Source organism: Syngnathus floridae, chromosome 3 (assembly GCF_059516105.1).
Source record: "Syngnathus floridae isolate MCC-2025c chromosome 3, RoL_Sflo_1.0, whole genome shotgun sequence".
NCBI lineage: Eukaryota > Metazoa > Chordata > Actinopteri > Syngnathiformes > Syngnathidae > Syngnathus > Syngnathus floridae.
This window is the reverse complement of record NC_142415.1, coordinates 17,298,246-17,320,895: the sequence shown is the minus strand read 5'-3', so window position 1 is coordinate 17,320,895 and position 22,650 is coordinate 17,298,246. Positions and strand designations below refer to the sequence as shown.

General features: G+C 43.8%; 2 protein-coding genes across 13 annotated transcripts in view; one reads left to right on the top strand and one right to left on the bottom strand.

The window, feature by feature from the left end:
* slc12a4 (solute carrier family 12 member 4) overlaps positions 1-22,565 on the top strand; it is a 201,404-nt gene extending 178,839 nt beyond the window's left edge. For 4 of the 9 annotated variants that reach the window (XR_015857433.1, XR_015857435.1, XR_015857427.1 and 1 more), the window contains 4 exons: positions 12,093-12,185; positions 12,415-12,538; positions 14,595-14,692; positions 14,823-22,565. The gene's annotated coding sequence lies outside the window, so the exon portion shown is untranslated. Of the gene's footprint in view, positions 1-10,368; positions 12,186-12,414; positions 12,539-14,594; positions 14,693-14,822 lie in introns of all 9 variants that reach the window. The other 5 variants (XR_015857434.1, XR_015857430.1, XR_015857429.1 and 2 more) reach the window with 4 other exon arrangements.
* On the bottom strand, positions 6,086-17,800 carry LOC148400884 (protein mono-ADP-ribosyltransferase PARP6). 4 transcript variants are annotated; one of them, XM_088370598.1, is made up of 24 exons: positions 17,698-17,800; positions 17,561-17,620; positions 15,928-16,024; positions 15,667-15,744; positions 14,249-14,343; positions 13,773-13,833; positions 13,513-13,603; positions 13,292-13,358; positions 13,057-13,206; positions 12,633-12,783; positions 12,372-12,503; positions 12,087-12,182; positions 11,815-11,907; positions 11,088-11,213; positions 10,617-10,682; positions 10,384-10,451; positions 10,022-10,070; positions 9,816-9,928; positions 9,309-9,381; positions 8,142-8,211; positions 7,996-8,075; positions 7,861-7,924; positions 7,697-7,781; positions 6,086-7,583 (listed from the first exon to the last, which is right to left on the bottom strand). In XM_088370598.1, the coding sequence occupies exons 3-24, from the start codon at positions 15,928-15,930 to the stop codon at positions 7,496-7,498; spliced, it is 1,899 nt and encodes a 632-aa protein (XP_088226724.1). In that variant the 5' UTR covers positions 15,931-16,024; positions 17,561-17,620; positions 17,698-17,800; the 3' UTR covers positions 6,086-7,495. The 4 variants fall into 4 exon arrangements, 3 of the variants coding, with proteins under 3 accessions (XP_088226724.1, XP_088226725.1, XP_088226723.1); XM_088370599.1 differs by having other exon boundaries at positions 7,861-7,927; positions 10,617-10,679; XM_088370597.1 differs by having other exon boundaries at positions 7,861-7,927; positions 17,698-17,799.
* Positions 22,566-22,650: the final 85 nt, after the last annotated feature.

Genomic DNA, 22,650 nt, shown 5'->3' with positions numbered 1-22,650 from the left:
GAAATGGAAACACCATTTTTGTCAGCCCCTCATCATTAAAACCCATCACGAGTCAACTTAAATTCATCTGATGTGTCTACACACAAAGAAAAGGGTCTGTTTGAATGTGAAAGTGTGGAATTATTTAATGCTTTACTTGAGAAGTGCAATCAACTGGCTCTTTGAATTGACGTTTGTGTGGAAATAGAATCTGCCACTAACATCACCGCAACTCCTCGGAGGCAACAAAATGAGGCGTTTCGATCCTCGTCTACCCCGTCAAGTTGTTTTTAATTGTGCTTTGCTCCCATCCTCCAACTCCAAAAAAATCTTCAATAACAACACAGAGCAGCAACTCTCTGCCAAAGCAGGCAGCTTGCCGTTACTGTACAACAGAACACTTTTTTTTTTTTTTTAAAAATCACTCTGCAATGATTGTCAGAGGAATAACACATCAAGCCATTCTTTTGGTCATTATTTTATCTTCTGTAGTCTTTCTTGTGAATGGTGCACACATGAGATGAGTGCAAAAAAAAAAAGAGGTCTGTGAGGGCGGATGGGGTAACATGGCGCTCTTTGAAGGCAGCACAGCAGGGGGGCGTGGCCAGGTGGAGGGGGCTGGGTGAATGGATAACTAGGTCCCCTTCCGCGTCACGCGCAGGTTTTGTCGGTTCGAAGAGTAAAATGTGTCTTTGAAGGCCTCCCGGTGGGGGAGTCTTTGATTTTTGTATGCTGTTGTGTAATTTGTTCACATACTGTTTGTCCCACATAGCTAAAACAGTAAACCAAGCGTTGGCCAAAAATGTAAACTATGTACATTACTGACTCTAAAAAATGATTTTATTTGTTTGCATGCAAAAAACTAAAACCTGCTTCAACTTCAAATTGTATGGGAATTTGCACAAAACCCTGATCTCAACCCCATCAAGCACTTTTTGGATCACTAGAGCAAAAATTCCCATCACCTTTTGAAATGTAGTAGAAAGGCTTCATATAACTGTAAAAGTTGTTATATCTTGTCAGAGTAATGAGAATTTGTCCGAGGGGTTTTATTCTTAGAACGAGTACTCGTATAGTCGGCTGCTAGAGTAGCTGGAGTTCTCTTGCTCGGGTGGAAGGGAGACATGGCAGCTCTTCCCTTCCACACATCTCTTTTCAAAGGCGCCATCAAAGTCTGGCAGAAATGTCAGTGCTGCAGGCGGGGGACCGGTCCCTGAATGTCAGCCCTTCTCAGGTCAACACCGCCAGCGACTAGCCTGCCTTGCATAGACAGTCTGACACAGAGAGAGAGAGAGAGAAGGAGGAAGGGAGGGGAAGACAGTGGGAGTAGATGAAGATAAAAGAGAGAACACGACGACACTGATGAAGGAAGAACTTGATGGACTGATAGGACATGAATAGCTAGTACAGTGTCGAATAACCAAGGGGAAAATAAAAAGACTACAAAGACCATGCATGATGAACAAATGAGAAATATGTTGGCAAAAGTTTTTGAACAACTACAGGAAGTGACCCTGTGCTGGAACTTTTCTGACTTTGTGGATAATTTTCTGGTTTGCACAAAATAGTGGTTGGCAGGAATTAGCAAGTGAACGATTGCATACGTTATGGCCATTTTTTTTGTTTTGCATTGTGTATTAGTTTTAGTCGATTCTATTTATTTGTTTCACGTAAGGTGGAGGTTACTGCAATTGCCTACAGTAAGCCTAATGATATAATCATATGATGCACATGACCAAGTAAGCTAGGAACTCAAGATGGCGGTTACCATGAATAGTTTGTGACATTTTTTTTGCCTCTGCGAATTATTTCCAGTCTATTCCAGACATTTGGAGTTCATCCTAAATATGACTGATAAAGTTAAAAATTCAGCACTGAAATTTTTCCACACCAAACTCATCCAAGTCATTGACCTAAACCCTGATTAATGAATTAATAAATTATGTGTCATCTTGATGCATTTTTTGTGACGTTACAAGAATACAAATACAGAGGCAAGAGATGATATGAGGTAAAATGCACAGAGACAGGACACACACACACACACGCACACAAGCCATGAGGAGCCTGTCAGATTACAGCCATGTAATTGAATGGTAAGGGAGCAGACAACACATCTCGCACAGCCGGACTCTCCAAGTGGCCACCGCCATAACAGAGCTCAGGGGAAATTCAGGGTCCCACTTAATAGTGAATTGAAGATGCAACATATTGTGTGTGTGTGCGTGTGTGTGTGTGTGTGTGTTTGTGTGTGTGTGTGTGTGTGTGTGTGTGTGTGTGTGTGTGTGTGTGTGTGTGTGTGTGTGTGTGTGTGTGTGTGTGTGTGTGTGTGTGTGTGTGTGTGTGTGCGTGTGCGCACACGCAGGTGCAGGCGCCTGTGTGTTTGCCAGATGCCAGGAAAAAAAGGGAGAGCGCCCTTGGCAAGTGAAAATGGTCCCTAAAAATGTGGCCATTTGAGCAAGTGGCTGACAGAGAAAAAGCAGAAAAAGAGACATGTCACAAAAGAATGATAGGAATAAAAAGATTGGCACAAAAACACAGATGGAGTGAGGGAGGGAAAGAGGGAGGGCGTGTACGCAGGCAGAACGAGAGGCAGAGAAATGGAACACGGCAGATAGGGAAGCGTGATGGAGATGCACGATGGGAAAAAGAAAGACGAGCAGGACGGACAAAGCAGGAAGATGAAAAGAAGTCGTTAACATTCACAGTTGTTTAATAAGAACTAGAAACCTTATTTGAAACCTCAACTTGAAACCTAGTCCTTTGTAAAAATCCCTAAATTTAAACCTTGACCTTGCAGTGATTTTCCAACTTCAAGCACTATCTTGAAATGCTAAAACTGATTTGAAACCTCAACTTGAGTCACCATGGGTTAAAACCCTAATTCTGGCTCCAAAACCTAACTTGAGAAGTTAAACCTTGCTTGAGTCCTCATTTTAAAGCTTGAAAATCTAATGTAAAACTTGAAATCCTTACCCTGTCCTCAATTTGACACCCTAATTTAAACCGTATTGACTTGAAACCCTACCGCTAACATAAAGCACAAATCTTGTTTGAAACCCTAATTTGAAGCTCAAACCCTCATCATATATAGCCTATTTAAAACTTAAATAAATTGTTTTAAAACCCTAATTTGTCTTAAAATCTGTCTTAAAACCCCAAACCTTATTTGAAAGTCCTAATTTAAAACCCTACCCCAGGTTTGAAACCTGTAAGATTTAATAAGTGCCAAATCTGTTTATATGGCTCTTAACCAACTATTTTGTGCCGTCTTTGCGTAAAAGAAGTTATCTTGACCTAGCGATACGATACCATAGCAACATTTGCTCTGACCTGGCACTTCTGCCTCATAGCTGTAAAAAGTATTGTGAGAAATTAAAGTAGAAGGTCTGCCGGGTATCAAGTTCCCCCCGAATATGATATGTGGATAGGTGGATGTCATCAAGCCTGTGAAGTGGAAATAATAAAGAATGAGGATTGTCTCCAAAGACGGGAGGAATTAATCCCAAAATGAATTATGAAGGGGTGTAGAGAGAAAAAGACAGAGAGGGAGAAGAGGGGGGAGGCAAAAAAATCAACATCAGCTATTTCCTTTTCCTCCGCTTGAAGGCAGATAGGGGGCTGTTTATGCCAATGGTGTGAAAGCTATAAAAATTAAATTAATAACAAAAGGGAAAAGGCGCGCACACAGAAATAGAAGTGGTGTACGGAGGCGGGGAAAGAGAGAGAAAGAGAAAGAGAGAGGGAGAGAGAGAGAGAGAGAGAGGGAGAGAAATGGAGGTGACTGTTGCTGCCAGATTGCACCACACTTTTGCTCCCCGCCCCTCCTCTCTTTTCTTTTGGAGAAAGGCTGGCTGAGGCCATTGTCATAAATGCCACTTGCAAATTGCACAGCGGAATAATACAGCGTCCATATGGATCCTATGTGTAGCGGGGGGTGGGGGGCAAAAAAGAAGTGATAATTAGGGACTTAGGGGGTGAATGACAAAGTCGCAAAGCCATTTGTTGAAGATGGAACACGGCGTCTCCAATATCGGAGAAACAGAAGGGCTTCGTGTCACAAAACATTAGCCACACAGCTGTTGGCGTGATGTCAATGGTGTTGGCGCAAGCGTCTTATGATGCCCCCACCACCTGATTCGCTTTGGCCGCCTAACACCACTATGAGAGAAGCCAGCAGCCGTGTCTAGGGGGAAAAATGACTGAAAGATGTTAGTGAAGTATGAAGGAATGTGAGGGTCACGATGACAAAAAATAATTATGATTCAACAATAATTGTTATTGTAAAAATGAATGTTTAATCTTACAAGAAATTTGCGACATGATAAAAGAAATCGTTGTGTTAATATCACATAATTATTTTTTTTTACTTTGCGATAAAAAATAAAAAGTTTAGACTTGTAATTGTAATGTCGATAAAAAAGTGTAAACAATTTTACAAAAAATATTCAGACATTTTTAAATATTGCGTCCAGTTGAACAGCTGACTAAATTAATAAATAAGTTTGAGAAAAAAGTTATAAAGTTTGAAACACTTCCATAACAATAAAAAAGTTTTGTTGCAAACTTGTCAAAAAGAAACAAATGGTAAAAAATATGTAATGAGTAATAGGGTATTGTATAGTATCCCCAGCTATTCACCAAAATATCTCACATTGCCAGAAGATGTCGCCAAATTCCTAAATAACACTTGCATCCTGAAAGTACGATTGAAGTGATACGTCTATACTGATAGATGAGTTTTTCAATTTTCGGGGGGGCAGCCAAGATAAGCCTGGGTTGTTTGTGGTAGTTACGGAGTGTCTGTGCTTTATTAGCATATACACTCACACAGGTTAATTGTTGCCGGGGTGAATTCAAAGGGCTCCGGCATGACTGCCCCATGGAGTGACCACAGTCCCGCGGCTGGGAAGATCCTAATACTGCAAAAATGTTCAACCCATACTGAAATGAAAAAATAGCATCCATTGGATATAATGATCAAGTGTGCATCCACACAAATAGGGAGTGAAAATAGAGCCGGCTGACACACAGAACTGGCTGGGCTGTGTTTTGAATGGGAGCTCAGGGCGGGATTGTAAAGCAGGAAAATCGAATCCTGTTGTTTTTGCTCGGTACGCGCCGACACATATTTTGTATGCTCAACCCGACCCGCAAGCTACCGTGCTCGGTAATCACCCGTAACTGTTGTTTTTGGTTCTCCTGCTCATGTCAAGCATCTACTTGTTACCTCATCAAGATACTTGTTTCCCACGCTCTCCGGTGCCGGGGTCGGCCCAACAAGCCTTACGACGCCCAACGTGCTCAGTTCGTGTATCTGCATTAATTGCCATGCACAACATACACTTTCCATTTATTGCACTGCAGGGGTGAGTCTCCAGAGGGGCTCGGCCCCAACCGGACAACCTCCTCCGGGGTCATGTCCCTGAGTTTGATAAAAGAGCGCTTGATTAACACACATCTCCCGGTAATTGCTTCTTTTGTGCGGGAATCGAACTGCCGCACTTCCTTCGACGGTTCACAGGTCGCGCCCACAAGGTTGCCAGACACCTCGCTGACCTTTCTATCGCTTCTTTTTATTCTACCAAACAACCACAGCCGAGTGTGTTTATGGATCTATAGTCGCTTTAAAAGATGCAAGAAAGAAGACAACTATAAAACCAGAGCTCCTCCTTGTGGCTGACTATGAAATTACACTTCCATAAAAGCTTGGGAGACAAACAGCTGGCTATTGTTTAAAAAGGGGGGAGGTGGGCAACTGTGGCCTTCAGAGGTCAGAGTGACACATCATCTGCTCATTCTAAAATATCAGCAGCACGACATTGTGTTTGTGACATTGACAACACCCAAGCAAAAAATAATTACGAGATGGGGCACATCATTTTACGTTACCCTTAAACGCAAATGGTTGCAGCTAAACTTGGGTCCTCCATGATAATATTGTACACAGATATATTCTAAAGTTAAGATGTATCGCTTCAACATAATGCCTTGACGCCTTCTTAGCTCGGGCTTTGGCACCATCTTGTGGCAGATGGTTGATGTCACCTTTTGTCAAACTTTTTGTAAGTCAAGTTCTCACAGAATAGGAGAGTTTATATAAAACTGTGCAAAATCAGGATTTTATTGTCTTTAATCCCACTTTACATCATTGACTTTCTACACCAGAGACAAGCGGCGAGAGAATAGACGTTCAAATTGGCAGCAAAAAAGCCCCCCGAAAAACAGGCATCCGTACTTTGCTGGGTAAATTCCATCCATATTTACAGCTCTTCTTTGTACAGACATACATAGTTAAGAATACAGTCTCCCAATGTATTTTAGTTTCAGGACACGTCATTTTAGGCAAGCGTAGATTAAGTGCAATGTCTCATACAATGTCAAGAAAATGCCTGCCATTGTCCACATACAATAAATTATAATTCATAACCCAGATTATATACACAAGGTTGAAATTTGTTAATGTGTATATTTAATACATCCACTTTACAGGGGGGGTGGACCTGGGCAACATATTGAGTACTTTTCCGTAAATTGATTTTGACAGGAAAAAGTAATGCTCCAAAACACAACATTATGCTCATCAGGGGAAATGAATTCTGAATCGTAAGGTGCTGTTGTCATTCATTCACTCTATTAGGAAATCAATCTTTTATCTTTGATGAGTAAAAACAATTAGCTGACAATATTCATTTTAACTTTGTATAAAGGACATTTACCTCGCTGTAAGAATTCATCATGACAAAATAATAACACTATCAATAAATCTCATCATAACAAAGTGCCTTTAGAGGATAGTTCAAAGCCGCCCTTATTGAATTCTGGCAAATGAATTCCATTGGCCAAGGACGGAATGACAGAGCTATGCTTGCCCTTTAGATAACAATTGTACAGACATAACCGATGCCATTACTCAAACATTATTCGACAGAAAAATAATCTGCCATCATCTCTCGCAGTGTTTTGGGAACCAACTATGAGCTATGCATGGCCTGACAAAGAGCCTGACGTGACTTCCTTTGCAACTCTAAAAACACTGTAATTTTAAAAAAAAAAGCCCAAAATAATATGTGATAAAATTAATTTGTTTTGTATCGTATTTTAATGCCCCATGAACGATGAACAAAACGGTTCCCGGTAAAAAGGGGATTAATTCCAGTGTGCATTTACATCCTTTACAGATGACCCACAAATGGATTTAGCGATCATTGGATTATAGAATTATATATAGAAAGTGGAAAAATATAAGTGGTGATACAGTACATATGCAGCAAGAAAGGAGATGAAGCAGGCTGTAACTGTGGAAAAGCCATGCCAGTGACTTTACGGTTAAAAAGCAAGTCCGACAAAAAAAACACAATAATTGTCCTCCCAATACCTCTCAGGTCAGCTTGCCTTCCTCAAAAACATTCACTTGCTTTTTTTTTTTTTTTTTGTCCACTTGTTTCCGCCCACGTCGATGCATGGAGGTCCAGTTTGCAAAAAAAAAAACCTCCATCACTTCGACTATGCGACTCTAGGTCCCGATCACCCGCATGATCTCCTTCTGCACTTTGGGCTCCTGTGTGTTGATGTTAGCGTCTCCCACTTGACCGTCCTCGTACCTGCAAAAACACGCAGACAAAAAAAAAATCGCTCAAACTATGTTGGGATACGTTCCAGCTCGCCCGAGTTTTGAATAAGGACAAGCACAAACAGATTTCAAGCGATTACTCACACAAAAAAGAAGCGAGTACAAACGTGGTCCGATACAGGACACACCCAAATGTTGCCGTGCTTCTGTAGATCCTTGGATGTTATCACTGTTAAATAACAAACAAAAAAACAGCTGTGGGTGTGTCATTCCAATCTGGTGTCATTCTTTTTTTATTTTTATTTTACCTTCACAAAGAGCAATGCAGTTCAGATTTCGACTTTGTAGAAATCTCGATTGGATCGGACGACTCTGCTTGAAATGGAAATCAAGAGCATGATGAACGCCTCTTTGATTATCCCGAATATTGTTCCCTCTCTTACCTGTGGTATGGTGTTCATGCGGTTATAACGTTGTACCAATTCGTCTTTCGTGGGCATCCGGTGTTGTCCCTTCCCCATTCCTGCATCCCAATCACAAAAATAATTTACACGGGACGAGGGAGGCTGAGAAGCGATTCGTTCTTTACCTGAGTAACCAAAAGAGATGCTGGAGATGGGGCTGAGATAGATTCCCTTTCCATATGCTGCCCCGTGCAGCTTGGTTGAGAAAGAGCGGAAAAAACAAAGGATCAGGGTAGCACAGAACAAAACTCGTCAATCCAACTTTGTTTTTAAAGCGCTTTTGAAACAAAAACAAAAATGCTACTCAAAGCACTTGACATGGATTAAAATCAACCACTTGAGAAGGCGTTTTGACACCTTAAATGTATGAGAACAAAGAAGGCACAAATTAAAGTCATCAGAACGACATGAAGGACCATCAAAGTGTGTAAATAAATCTTGTGATTTGATTCTGAAGCGCATTTAATCTATTTTCAGCGTGTCTTCACGCACTCGTCTCGAGCAAATGAGACGTTTCTGCAGACTGCGGAATTCATTTCTGCTTTAATTTGATCACTTATGTCTTTGAAAAAGACTGGCTCGTAAAAGTAAACAGAAATATTCACGGACGCCACTGGATGTAGCGAGGCGTGTGGAAAATTTTGTCAGAAAATTTAATTAACAGCATTGATAATTACCCAAAATATGTTTTCATGTTTCTGTGATGGTTAAATTTGTTAGAATGTCATAAGAAGTACATTGACCCAAATAATATCTTTAATGGTAATAATTGTTATTTATTTTTGGATATATTTATTTAATTTATTTATTTATTTCACAGTTGGATCTGATATAATGTTTATCAGCATTTTAATATCAACATTTCTCATCAGTCAAATCACCAATTGGATAGTTCCGCGATGGTTGTCTTCGCCGAGCACGGGTTTTAGTTACTGACCTCGTCCAACGAAAGCTCTCTGAGAAGGCTTTACTCACTCTGGATCCCGTTATCCTTTGCATTCCGCAACGTCGTACCTATAGCCTACACCGTGCTCTAAGTGGTTGACCCCAAGAGGGTGCACAGGCAGCCTCCTAGCTAGCATTACAGCGTATGCCACCACTGGTGTGGCACACACTGGCTGGGGGGAAAATTCTGCCAATACACCCTGCCGGCTGAAGTGCAAATGGCAAAGCAGCCCAAAAGGGAACCTGGCATCTATTAACTGCAAAAATGAATCAGCCGGACAGCCAGCCTGCTTCTGTTGCAAAGCAGGCTGATGGTCCGAGATGGCAAACTGCCGGATTTTACGTACCTGCAGTTTGGTATAAGAGGCATTGACTAGTCCATTTCTCAGAACAGAATGCCAGTTCTCTATATGAGAACCACTAGAGCAAGTGTAGGGGGAGGGGGAGAAAAAATAGGTATGTGAATAATATCCTGGCTCCTCAAAATGAGACACAAGAACAAAATATACACTGCAAGTCCAAAGTGCAAATTTTATTGAGTGTTGATGTGAAGTGACTCACCTCCCTGGCCATATGAATGATTTTTGGGTGGATCAAAATATGAATGACCTAAGTTGCATTAGTTTCTTGAAAGCAACAGGGAGCCAATAACTAGTTATTGATAAAAAAAAAGATTTCCCTATGTAACAGCCAGCGCTTTAAATAAAGCCTTACCTCAATATTTCGCTACAATATATAGAAATATTACTTTGACTCTTGACAGTCTAACATTATACGCGCCCATGTGATGCAATATAAAAGCATTGCCTGAATGCAAAGAATGTCACTGATGGGAGCGACTAAAGCAGACTTACTGGAAGGCGAAGGTGCTGCCGTAGAGCTTTTTGGCAGTGCGGAAACGAGCCTCCTTGGCCGGAGGGCTGCTGAGCAGCAGGAACTGGTGGGAGGTGTGCATGAATTTCAGTTGCTGTCATGGTGAACAAAATGAGACAAAAAGGAGAATCAAAATCTTCCATTACAAAAGGCAAAAAGAGGATGTGAGGTGCTTTTGATTTCCTACCCTGCTTAGAGGCAACTTGACAATGTGAGATCTATTACTGGAAATAATCCTGCAAAAAGACAGAAAATGTGGATTAAAAAAAAAAATCAATGTGAGTCTAGGGAAGTAAAAATAAAATCGGCATTTTCTGATACCATAATTGTAATTTACTGATTATCACTCAACATTTTTCCACACGTGTTACTTTTAACACTACTCGCACGGTTACAGTAAGATAAAAGTGATCTTGAAACAGATTGTCTGTAACTTCCCAAGATTCCACTCAGTTCCCTACTTTACGGTTCCTGTTGTTAATTCTGCAAAAGCTGTTAATGAGCAAACACAGCTTTTTTTTTTTTAAATAACAGGTTCTCTCCACCCACCACTGTAGCAGAGGATGTGCCAAAGGGTCCAGTTTGTCCATCTGCTTCTTGATCTCCAAATACGAGCCCTGGCAAAAGCACACACGCATGTGCTCTGTTCAGCAAATTGAATATAAAGTGCCAAAGTGGAGATAAAGGCAAAGGTCGCATCGGGAGAGAGTGAATGCACAGCGTTGTCATAAAAGTTCTATTTTTAGTATATATGACACTGTGCCGGGATCTGCTTAGTGTACCTGGGTCATTTCCCGTATCGACATGACGCTGTCCAGCGCTTTTTGCAGCCTCTCATAATTCTTCTTCTGTGTTCATCGGTGGAACCCAGCAGCATTTGCATGTCATGAAAGAGAGGAAAGAACATGCATACCTCAAAAATTACATTTCTCATTTATCATTACATTTTATAGAGAAGCTGCTCTCAAGACCTCTTTATTATTTGGTAGTGTCAGCTGAATTACAATTTCATCAAACCACTGAAAAATAAATGTCATCAATATTAAAAGATGATAGTTTTTTGAAAGGGATCATTTTGAAGAAAAAAATAGGCTCTGAATGAAAAAAATATACAAAAATCCTTCATAACCATTGGTATTACTCAAGATTACAGTGATCCACTCTGAAAAATAAAAAAGTGCCATGGCTTGCTTATATCTATCAAATTCAAAATAAGATCAGCAATCATTGTCAGCACTTCATGGCATGCTGACCTTTGGGTTGAAGGCCAAAGTCTTAGGGTCATTTGGGTCAACAACAGAAGGGTAGGGCTCAAAGATGATACTCTTGCGAGGAGACTCGAGTGCAGCTCGGCACATCGCCACGAGGAGATCTACCACCTGGCGAAAGGAAAGGGAAACATGATAACTGTGATTTTCTTGGAGATTGTCATCTTTTCACAAATAGTGGCTCAGGGAGTGCTTATTTACCCAACTGCATATGGAGGAGGCGGCGTAAGAGATCTTTAGTCAGTTGCATTTTTGCAATATTGAACAATGTTACCGGTATATTACAAACAGTCAAGTTGAAGTCCCAATGATTGTCACACACACATCTGGGTGTGGTGAAATTTGTCCTCTGCATTTAACCCATACCCGTGTGATTTTGATCCATCCCCTGGGGGAGAGGGGAGCAGTGAGCAGCAGCGGTGCCGCGCTCCGGAATCATTTGGTGATCTAACCCCCCAATTCCAACCCTTATGCTGTGTGCCAAGCAGGGAGGAAATGGGTCCCATTTTTATAGTCTTTGGTATGACCCGGGGTTTGAACTCACAACCGTCCAGTCTCAGGGCGGACACTCTACCACTAGCCCACTAAGCTGGTACAAAACAAAAAACAAATAGTAGAACCCTGTAATACAAATATGTCACATTGCATTGTGTGTGTGTGCGTGCGCGCATGTATGCATGTGTGTGTGTGTATGCATGTGTGTGTTTATCACCTCTGCACCAGTGGCCACTTCCTCTGCAGCACCTGACATCACGCCCAGCGTGTAGAAGGAGAACACACACAACTCCCTCGTGCACACAGCCGGCTAGTCACACGTACACACAAAGACGGGAAATAACTGAGTATATTTGTTTATACATTTCATCCATTGGCTATTTCTAAGTAAAACCTCTTGACAGTATACTTCTCAGTTGTGATCAAGAATTGGCGTCAGAGTTTTGTGTATGTTTTACGCTTTGTGGCTAATTCTCTCTGTTTTGATACCTTCAGCATGGATCCATTCTGAAAGACGTGCTGCTCATCACAGACCACACAGTACTCGTTAAGCGTGGGAATCCTCTGCTCGGAGTACTTCATTATCTGGTTAGAGAAAACACACATGCACACACGGCCCAAAAAAAAAAAGTCTTCTGCTTAAAATGAATCCAATGTTGCGATATAAAGATCTACTGAGTAGCCTACATGAATGGCAATAAATGGATGAATAGCAACTATTAGTCTCTAACATGGAGTAAAATACATTATAAACAGTAGGAGTTATTATTGCACCTGCACTAAGAATCCGTACTCCAGTGTGGGAATGTTCTTGCAGTGTCCACCCGCCTGGGATGAGAAAAACAATTCGATCAGCTGCCTCGTGGTGATCTGTGCAGGAGCCCTGGCCGCCGGGACCGCCACGGTCTGATGAGTTAGGAAACAGAGCATTACGGGTAACGGTACGACAGTCACAATATATAGAGAAGACGGTTTCAATTAAATATACAAAGATAACGGTACTTTATTTTGATTTTGTGTGTGAAACACACTAACCTGGCTATTTGGCGGATAGCTGAAGAGCTCCCCTTTGGGGTTCTTCATGGTACACGAGATGGATCGATTCATGAGGCGGGTCACGCGGAGTTCAGGCACGCTCAGCTTCCCTTTCAGGACCGTGTCTTGGATCAAGGGGAAGCTTGGAGACCTTGATAACAAAAGCAAAGCAATTATTTGCAGCAATTCCTTTTTACTTGTAATCAGACAATGTAGTTTGTCATTGCAAGGTCAGTGGGCGTGTCTGTTAACATATTTAATTGTTCCATACAAACAAATCCCTCATTCATAATAACAAGCAGCCACATTCAGTATGACAGATTATAGTAGTGTTTTAAAACTAAATACTGCACACACGACTTGAGTACAACGTAATATTGATCAACAGCCTAGCCTAGAAAATATCTTAGCGAGAGAAATTTACTTGGGTATTGGAGAAAAGATACTGAGCCCGGCACGGAACTTTTTGATGGTTCCGCCGGCTTTGAACCAGCTGTGTCTCTTCTCCTGCTGGGCCTTGAGGAACTCATTACTGAGATGCTTCCACTGCTGGGACGTAAATGTGCTCAGGATCCTGTCAATTATATGGAGAGGGTGTCGAGCAGCAAATTGAAAGGAATGACAAATATTATACACAATTACAAGAGATTTTGTCTCACTTTTTGAGTTGTAAGCCAAGGCTGAATCCTTCTTTATTGGAAGGCTGGAACACATCGACTGATGGCTCTGCAAGAAGATGACTGACATTATACAGGCAGTCACGTAAAGCGTTCTCCTGAGTCTCCGCTGCCTCCTCGTGTTGCATGCGTGCTGCTCACCTCCCACGCTCCGCGCGTGGCACAAATTGCTAAAAAGCGGCATCAACATGATCTCTACTCACCGGGCCCATCGAGGTACTGAGAAAGAGAAAAGCGGAGTCTCAGAATAATGGGCTCTGTTCTGATAACTTTCCAAGCTGTCGCAACCTCCTCCTGAATCAGACACATATACACATGCATATATACACAAGGTTAGCCTGCTAATTAGGACAGTTTCTCTTCTCGTGAATAAACTGGGACTATGAGCTGCATTATGCATTATGTTGGCGAGATGTGGATAAGAATAACAATGGAAAAATAAAAAATTAGAATGCTGACTCACATCGAGGAAGCCGATGTTAATGTGAAGCTCAATGTCGACGTCGTCGATGATGCCATACTCCCTGATTAAAGACACAAGTGATAGGCATTTATGAAAAGATTGATTTTATCTATCCCTAGCACCAAAACATTTGGTGAAGATGAGGTATTGTTACATAGAAAATGTGCACAACTCATTTTTATGGATGATTCCCATTCAATCACTGGCGGAGCTATGAGGGGGTGGTCAGGGCACTGACCCCCTTAAATATGCCTGATAACTGACTTTGGGTAGTTTCTGCTTTTTTCTGGGTATTTTTTTTCTTCATTTACTTCAGAGCATAACACTTTTGTTTTTCTTCAGGACCTACTGAGATATCCCCGGCCACCGCATGCATTTGTATCACTTCAACACTAAATTTCAGGTCCAGGGTGTAGTCTGTAGTCGGTTGATAGTGGTTCAGGGGTGTGTACATGTGTGTGTGCATGTGTGTGTACCTAACGGAGACAGCACTGTCGGTATAGATGTCTTTTACTGCCTCAATGTCTGCATCAAGTTGAGGATGGCGGTATAGGTCAGCAGCGCAACTTCCCTGTCACAAACAATTTTTGCCATCAATCATTCAGCTCATGAGAGGACTCGTTATATCAATACTTTTTTTATGACAAAATTTGAAATAGTAACAGTAAACTTGTGATAATGAGCACACAAAAGCTACTTACACAGCACATTATTGTAGAGTATTAGCATGTAAGAAATAGAAATGTTCATATGTTGTCCTGTTCTAATGAAACTGCCATTATAGCCACCATTGTTTTACAAACGTGCTATTTTTCATTTCAGTCCAAGCCACATGGCCGCCAGTGCAATCTCCTCAAATTGATTGCCTATTCACTTTGTCACCCAGTGGGAACTGAGCCCATACTGTCTGCACCAGTCAGGCAAGTGAATCACTATATCATTATTTTCTTGAAGAGGGGCCAAATTGTGAAATAACATTATCAGACTCTCAACAGTCCACTTCCAAGGAAGTTTAATATGCTGAAATGTTTTTCAAATGCTATATTTTAGGATCTTTCTAATCTCCCGCAGCAACTCATTTCTGCATGTTGGCTCAAAATTGTCCCAGGGAGCCCAATCTCTCGCCATCCAGACAGGAAGTGAGACTCTTGATCACCTCAGCTTGCTGAGACTTTTCACAGACCTTCATCCTTATCTTTCCCTCTCTGCTTTTATGTTCTACAGTGGCATAGAGACAAGCTCCGAGCCCCCTGACAGGATTTACATTTCAATTACAGGTCTTGGACGATAACGCAAATTGGGATCATAAAGTTAGCGTGAAATACGGAATGGGACAATACTTTACAGGGTGTCTAATGGTGACAGTGCTGCAAAAGAAGACAGTACCATATTTTACCTTCTCAACAGCTCATGCTGAACAAAGGATATTTTTAAAAATATAGCATAAAAAGAAAACAGTGAGTTCTCTGCCAGTGTTCATACTTTCAAATGGTCAGTTTTTCCTTCCTTAGAAATTACAATGAGCTATTTTTAGAATGGGCCCGAGGTCAACACGTTAGTGACCCCTGCGCTAAAGTGATTCGCATGGTTGTGGCTAACAAAGCAGCAGTTTTATCAGAACTGGAGCAAAAATGTCATTCACCTCAATGCAAAGGACAATTTCTTCTAACTGCCTTGAACAAAAGCGCGAACAAGTCTCTTGCGAGAACTGTACTTTATGATCCGACTAGCCCATATAATGCCCGTCTAATCACCTTCCACCTTCACAAACTTCTTCTCATAATGACTCTATTCCACATGGATTTGTGGAATGAACTCCTTCACAAAACTCCATCTGGCGTGTCAAGGTTAATTATGTCCCAACGCCAGCAACAGGAAATGACTAAACTCGTACCTGGATGCCGTACAGGAACTGCTCCGGCTCGTTCTCACCGTCGGATTCCTCGTCGGTCCAGCACTGGCTTTTGATGTCCTGTGGGCAAGCAAAGCAGCAGCCATCATTTCCTTGAGCGCCTTTCATCACTATATTTATAATGCGCTTTACAAAGTGATTAAAAATAACCATCCTTTTGTTGGGAGAATTAAAGCAAATTCCCCGGAGGTCCAATGGAATAAATAGATTTTATTTGATGTAGGTACCGATGAGCCAGCTTACCATCAGTTCAGCTGTTTTCAGGATTCAATCAGTCAGCTTTAGGCCTCGTGCCAACCATCGCAGCTGGGAAGGAAGGAAGCCAGTACGTCTTGCGCACCTTGGTGCAACAGACAGACATAGGTCAGATCCACGTGGAAACAAAAGAGGCCTTAGCTTAACATTACACATTTTTGTCAGCAAATTCTCCTTTAAACCGCCTGCACTTCACCTTCCTGCTGTCTCCTAGCAACAACCGTCTCTGCCTCTTTTTCTGAGTGGCATTAATCACTGTGGAGTGTGTGTGTGGGAGAACGGTGCTGGATGTTCAGAACTCGGGGTGTCTGTGTTACATTGTGTTTTTTTCCTCGGGAAAAAAAGAAAGATCTATTCAGGTTGGCTGACCTTTTTATGGACTTGTAAAATGTTTTATTTTTGCCCATGTCAGCTAGCCTATTGTTAAAAATGGACATTTCCTGATTTGCTGGCATGGTGAATAGTTTTTTTTTTAAAGTCACAGTTTGGAGTGTGCATAATCACCAATCCATTGGTTTCTAAGGATTTGAAATGGAATTGATTAATCATATTGAAACAGCATTCACTTCTTGGCTGCAACCTGCAGTCGTCAATGTTTATTTACTGACGATGCTATGAACAGGAGTTAAGAAGATCAATAATCTTTCATTCATGCATTCATTATTTGTTTTCTTATTTTCTAATTCTTCATTCTGATTAATATATATTGCATCTGTGGAATTTGAATTGAGCAGAAAAATCCACCCATTTTTATCCATCTCAGGGTGCAGCCATTTTCTCTTGGACTGCCAATTGCTGTCAACTAAATATGACATCACAGTGTCTAAGGGCCTCACCTGTTTGCAGGGTTTGGTCACGTGACATTCGCAAGCTGACCCCCGTGATGGATTTTTCTACGATACCACAAACACTAATGTGAATACTGCGTTTCGTCGTGTGGGGTTGTCGAGATATGTTTTTGTGTGACTTCTCCTTTTGTTGGCTAATTTTACCTGACTTCTCCTTTTGTTGGCTGATAGCATTACCCCAAAACCTCAAAACATATCATGACTGACTTCTATTGTTTCTGAAATCTCAACAAATCATCCGTCAAGCACCGTTGCAATAGGTTCCGCTCGAACCACAAAGCTGTCATGTATGACAAAGAAAACAGCGGTCCTTCCTATTTTGGTTCAGTGAGTTCAACAATGTTGTCTTATCAAATGCCGGTGCACGGCTGACACGCAAAAGACCATTTACATCATTAATAAACCAAAACACAAAGCACTTTAGTGTTACACACATTACGATAGAGAATGCTGATACGAATTCCAAACAAGGACATCAAGTCCCGACACCTCATGCGTTCTTTGTGTGCCGCGTCGCTTCAGAGACTGTCTTTCTCATAACTAAATTCTACCTTGTCACGTACTGATTTTGAGAATATCCCTTTCACTTGCACACAGCATCCTGATGTGCCCCCCCCCACCCCCCCATCACCATCCCCATGGCTTTGTGGTGCCACATTCCACCATCGTCCTCATTTCTCCCCATGATGATTATTTAGCACAAAATGCAGTCAAGCGCGTTTTCCCCCTCCCCCTCTGCACACCCTCCCCAAACCTCCTCCATCCATATTTACCTTCAGAGAGGATGGAGACGCGGGATGCGGTCCTCGCCTCAGCCTCTTCCCGCCTGGCGCCTGCAAGCAGAAACAAAAAGCTCATCAAAAATAACTCCGTGATATGAGCCGGTGTGTTTGTCATCTGCAGCTCTCACCGCGCCGACCGCCGTCTAGTGTATTTTGCCTGACAACACTAAAGGGTTTGGAGCATGCTCAGTGAGAGCAGACAGTCAGGTCATGTGACCCGCAGCTGACTGCACTGCTGCTGCTGGGCTGGGAGGATGATAAAAAAAAAAAAAAAAGGAAAGATGGAGAGGAGAGGCTTGTGCGCATGTCTTTGTCTGCTGATGAGTAATCATGCTGATGCTGTTGAGTGTATTCATGTAATCCACAAACAATATTACCGGATTAGCACATGCTTAATATTTTAAAATGGCAAGTCTGCACGAGAAAGCCAGTAAAGATGATGATTACCTGTTTCCCCTAATATTTTATATTTAAGACAGAGCAAGCCGTAAACCAAATGGATAAATGGACCTCGATCTTTGTCTTACATATTACTAGTGTCAGGTTGGCAAACAACTCAGATTTCATTTTGGTCATTTTAATGTTTTTTACACAAATCTCAATAGTTAAGCGGATCTGTTACATTTACAAATGCCTTTTTTGTTCTTTCCTGAAAAATGATGATTTGGGGTATGCAAGGATTTCACCAGACATCATTGAAATTGTTATATTTAATACAAAGCAGTTAAATTTGCCAATGTAATACATAATATTATGCAGAGCAATTTAAAAAAATACTATTTTTCCCAACTATGTATAATACCACATGCTGCAATTGTAATTGATTCATTATTTTTTTTGTCGTTGAGTAAATTCTGAAGTCCTCCGATTTTTTCATACAAACTGCCACTGACGCCATTGACATAATGATCATGATTATCAAGCATTATCATGCAGTGCCACAGCATGTATACTGTATGTTGGAGACAATGGTGATAAGGCTTTTGGGATAATCTGTCTTTACCCTGGTTGTTTCATAGTGTCTATTGCAGACTAACCCAAAGACTGAAAAGGATTAAGTTTGTCAACTTAAACTCTGGCTAAAGGTGAAAGTAAAACTTTCCAAATTATGTAGTGAAGTTTATTGTTGTGACGTTTTGCATAAAAAGACATTGTGTTTGCATACAGTATACCTATATATAGGAAGAAAAATGTACAAATAAATGAATAAATAAATACCATATCTATAGATAGTATGAAAGTAATGTAACGTGATTGCTTTTGATTCCTGATTTACTATAATATCAAATATGGTCCATCCATCCATCCATCTTCTTCCGCTTATCCGGGGTCGGGTCGCGGGGGCAGCAGCTTTAGGAGGGACTCCCAGACTTCCCTCTCCCCAGCCACTTCATCCAGCTCATCCCGGGGGATCCCAAGGCGTTCCCAGGCCAGCTGAGAGACATAGTCTCTCCAGCGCGTCCTGGGTCGTCCCCGGGGTCTCCTACCGGTGGGACATGCCCGGAACACCTCCCCAGGGAGGCGTCCAGGAGGCATCCTGATAAGATGCCCGAGCCACCTCATCTGGCTCCTCTCAACGTGGAGGAGTAGCGACTCTACTCCGAGTCTCTCCCGGATGACCGAGCTTCTCACCCTATCTCTAAGGGAGAGCCCGGACATCCTGCGGAGAAAACTCATTTTGGCCGCTTGTATCCGAGATCTCGTTCTTTCGGTCACGACCCATAGCTCGTGACCATAGGTGAGGGTAGGAGCGTAAATCGACCGGTAAATTGAGAGCTTTGCCTTTTGGCTCAGCTCTCTCTTCACCACAACGGACCGGTACAGGGTCCGCATTACTGCCGACGCTGCACCGATCCGCCTGTCGATCTCACGCTCCATCCTCCCCTCACTCGTGAACAAGACTCCAAGATACTTGAACTCCTCCACTTGGGGCAGGATCTCATCCCCGATCCGGAGAGGGCATTCCACCCTTTTCCGATCGAGGACCATGGACTCGGATTTGGAGGTGCTGACCCTCATCCCGACCGCTTCACACTCGGCTGCGAATCGTTCCAGCGAGAGCTGGAGATCACGGCCTGAAGAAGCCAACAGCACCACGTCATCTGCAAAAAGCAGAGACGCGATGCTGAGGTCCCCAAACCGGACCCCCTCAACGCCTCGGCTGCGCCTAGAAATTCTGTCCATAAAAATTATGAACAGAATCGGTGACAAAGGGCAGCCTTGGCGGAGTCCAACCCTCACTGGGAACGAATCCGTCTTACTGCCGGAAATGCGGACCAGACTCTGGCATCGGTGATACAGGGACCGAACCGCCCTTATCAGTTGGCTCGGCACCCCGTACTCCCGAAGCACCCTCCACAGAACCTCCCGAGGGACACGGTCGAACGCCTTCTCCAAGTCCACAAAACACATGTGGACTGGTTGGGCGAACTCCCATGCACCCTCGAGGATCCTGCCGAGGGTGTAGAGCTGGTCCACTGTTCCACGGCCAGGACGAAAGCCACACTGCTCCTCCTGAATCCGAGGTTCGACCTCCCGACGGACCCTCCTCTCCAGCACCCCTGAATAGACCTTACCAGGGAGGCTGAGGAGTGTGATTCCCCTGTAATTGGAACACACCCTCCGGTCCCCCTTCTTAAAGAGGGGAACCACCACCCCAGTCTGCCAATCCAGAGGCACTGTCCCCGATGTCCACGCAACGTTGTAGAGGCGTGTCAGCCATGACAGCCCCACAACATCCAGAGCCTTTAAGAACTCCGGGCGGATCTCATCCACCCCCGGGGCCTTGCCACCGAGGAGTTTTTTGACTACCTCAGTGACTTCGACCCCAGAGATTGGAGAATCCGCCTCAGAGTCTCCAGGCCCTGCTTCCTCAATGGAAGGCGTGTAGGTGGAATTGAGGAGGTCTTCGAAGTATTCTCCCCACCGACTCACGACGTCCCGAGTCGAGGTCAGCAGCACGCCATCCCCACTGTAAACAGTGTTAACGTTGCACTGCTTCCCCCTCCTGAGACGCCGGATGGTGGACCAGAATTTCCTCGAAGCCGTCCGAAAGTCATTCTCCATGGCCTCACCGAACTCCTCCCACGCCCGGGTTTTTGCCTCAGCAACCGCCGAAGCCGCGTTCCGCTTGGCCATCCGGTACCTGTCAGCTGCCTCCGGAGTCCCGCAGGCCAAAACGGCCCGATAGGACTCCTTCTTCAGCTTGACGGCATCCCTTACCGCCGGTGTCCACCAGCGGGTTCGGGGATTGCCGCCACGACAGGCACCAACGACCTTACGGCCACAGCTCCGGTCGGCCGCCTCAACAATGGAGGCGCGGAACATGGTCCACTCAGACTCAATGTCCCCCGCCTCCCCCGGGACGTGGGAAAAGCTCTGCCGGAGGTGGGAGTTGAAGCTCTTCCTGACAGGAGATTCTGCCAGACGTTCCCAGCAGACCCTCACAGAGCGTTTGGGTCTGCCAGGTCGGACCGGCATCTTCCCCCACCATCGGAGCCAACCCACCACCAGGTGGTGATCAGTTGACAGCTCCGCCCCTCTCTTCACCCGAGTGTCCAAAACATGCGGCCGCAAATCCGATGACACGACTACAAAGTCGATCATCGAACTGCGGCCTAGGGTGTCCTGGTGCCAAGTGCACACATGGACACCCTTATGTTTGAACATGGTGTTCATTATTGAAAATCCGTGTCGAGCACAGAAGTCCAACAATAGAACACCGCTCGGGTTCAGATCAGGGGGGCCGTTCCTCCCAATCACGCCCTTCCAGGTCTCACTGTCATTGCCCACGTGAGCATTGAAGTCACCCAGTAGAACGATGGAGTCCCCAGAAGGAGCGCTCTCCAGCACTTCTTCCAGGGACCCCAAGAAGGGTGGGTACTCTGAGCTGCTGTTTGGTGCATAGACACAAACAACAGTCAGGACCCGTCCCCCCACCCGAAGGCGGAGGGAGGCTACCCTCTCGTTCACCGGGGTGAACCCCAATGTGCAGGCGCCCAGCCGGGGGGCAATAAGTATACCCACACCTGCTCGACGCCTCTCACCGTGGGCAACTCCAGAGTGGAAGAGAGTCCAGCCCCTCTCGAGAGGGCTTGTACCGGAACCCAAACTGTGTGTGGAGGCTAGTCCGACTATATCTAGTCGGAATCTTTCTGCCTCGCACACCAGCTCGGGCTCCTTTCCAGCCAGAGAGGTGACATTCCATGTCCCAAGAGCCAGCTTCTGCAGCCGGGGATCAGACCGCCAAGGTCCCTGCCTTTGGCTGCCGCCCAGCTCACATTGCACCCGACCCCTTCGGCCCCTCCCACAGGTGGTGAGCCCATGGGAAGGGGGACCCACGTTTCCATTTCGGGCTATGCCCGGCCGGGCCCCATGGGCGAAGGCCCGGCCACCAGACGCTCGCCTTCGAGCCCCGCCTCCAGGCCTGGCTCCAGAGGGGGGCCCCGGTGACCCGCGTCCGGGCGAGGGAAAACAAAGTCCATTTATGGTTTTCATCATAAGGGGCTTGGGTGAGCCGTGCTTTGTCTGACCCCTCACCTAGGACCCGTTTGCCATGGGTGACCCTACCAGGGGCATGAAGCCCCCGACAACATGGCTCCTAGGATCATAGGGGCACGCAAACCCCTCCACCACGATAAGGTGACGACTCGCGGAGGGGATCAAATATGGTAATGAAGTCAAAATAAATATTGAAGGAAGTGATTTAAAACTTTACATTATGAAAGTTACACATATCTCCTTGAAAATCAGATCATATAAAAATTTGTAAAAATGTAAACTTCTCTTGTCATTAGTCATCTAACAACAACGTAGTGCGCATTATGGTCTGAAATGGAAATAAGTGTTTTACTATTTTGTTGTATGGGCGCCATAGTGCAAGCCTATTTTTCGAACGCTAGATGACGACATATGCCTCATTTATACCAAATCACACTGTTGCCTTATGTAATCTCCGAACATGCTACTTTTTAATAAATGTTTTATCGAAATCGTATTTATTTATTTATTTATTTATTTATTTATTTATTTATTTATTTATTTATTTATTTATTTATTTATTCGTATGTTTGTTTGTTTAG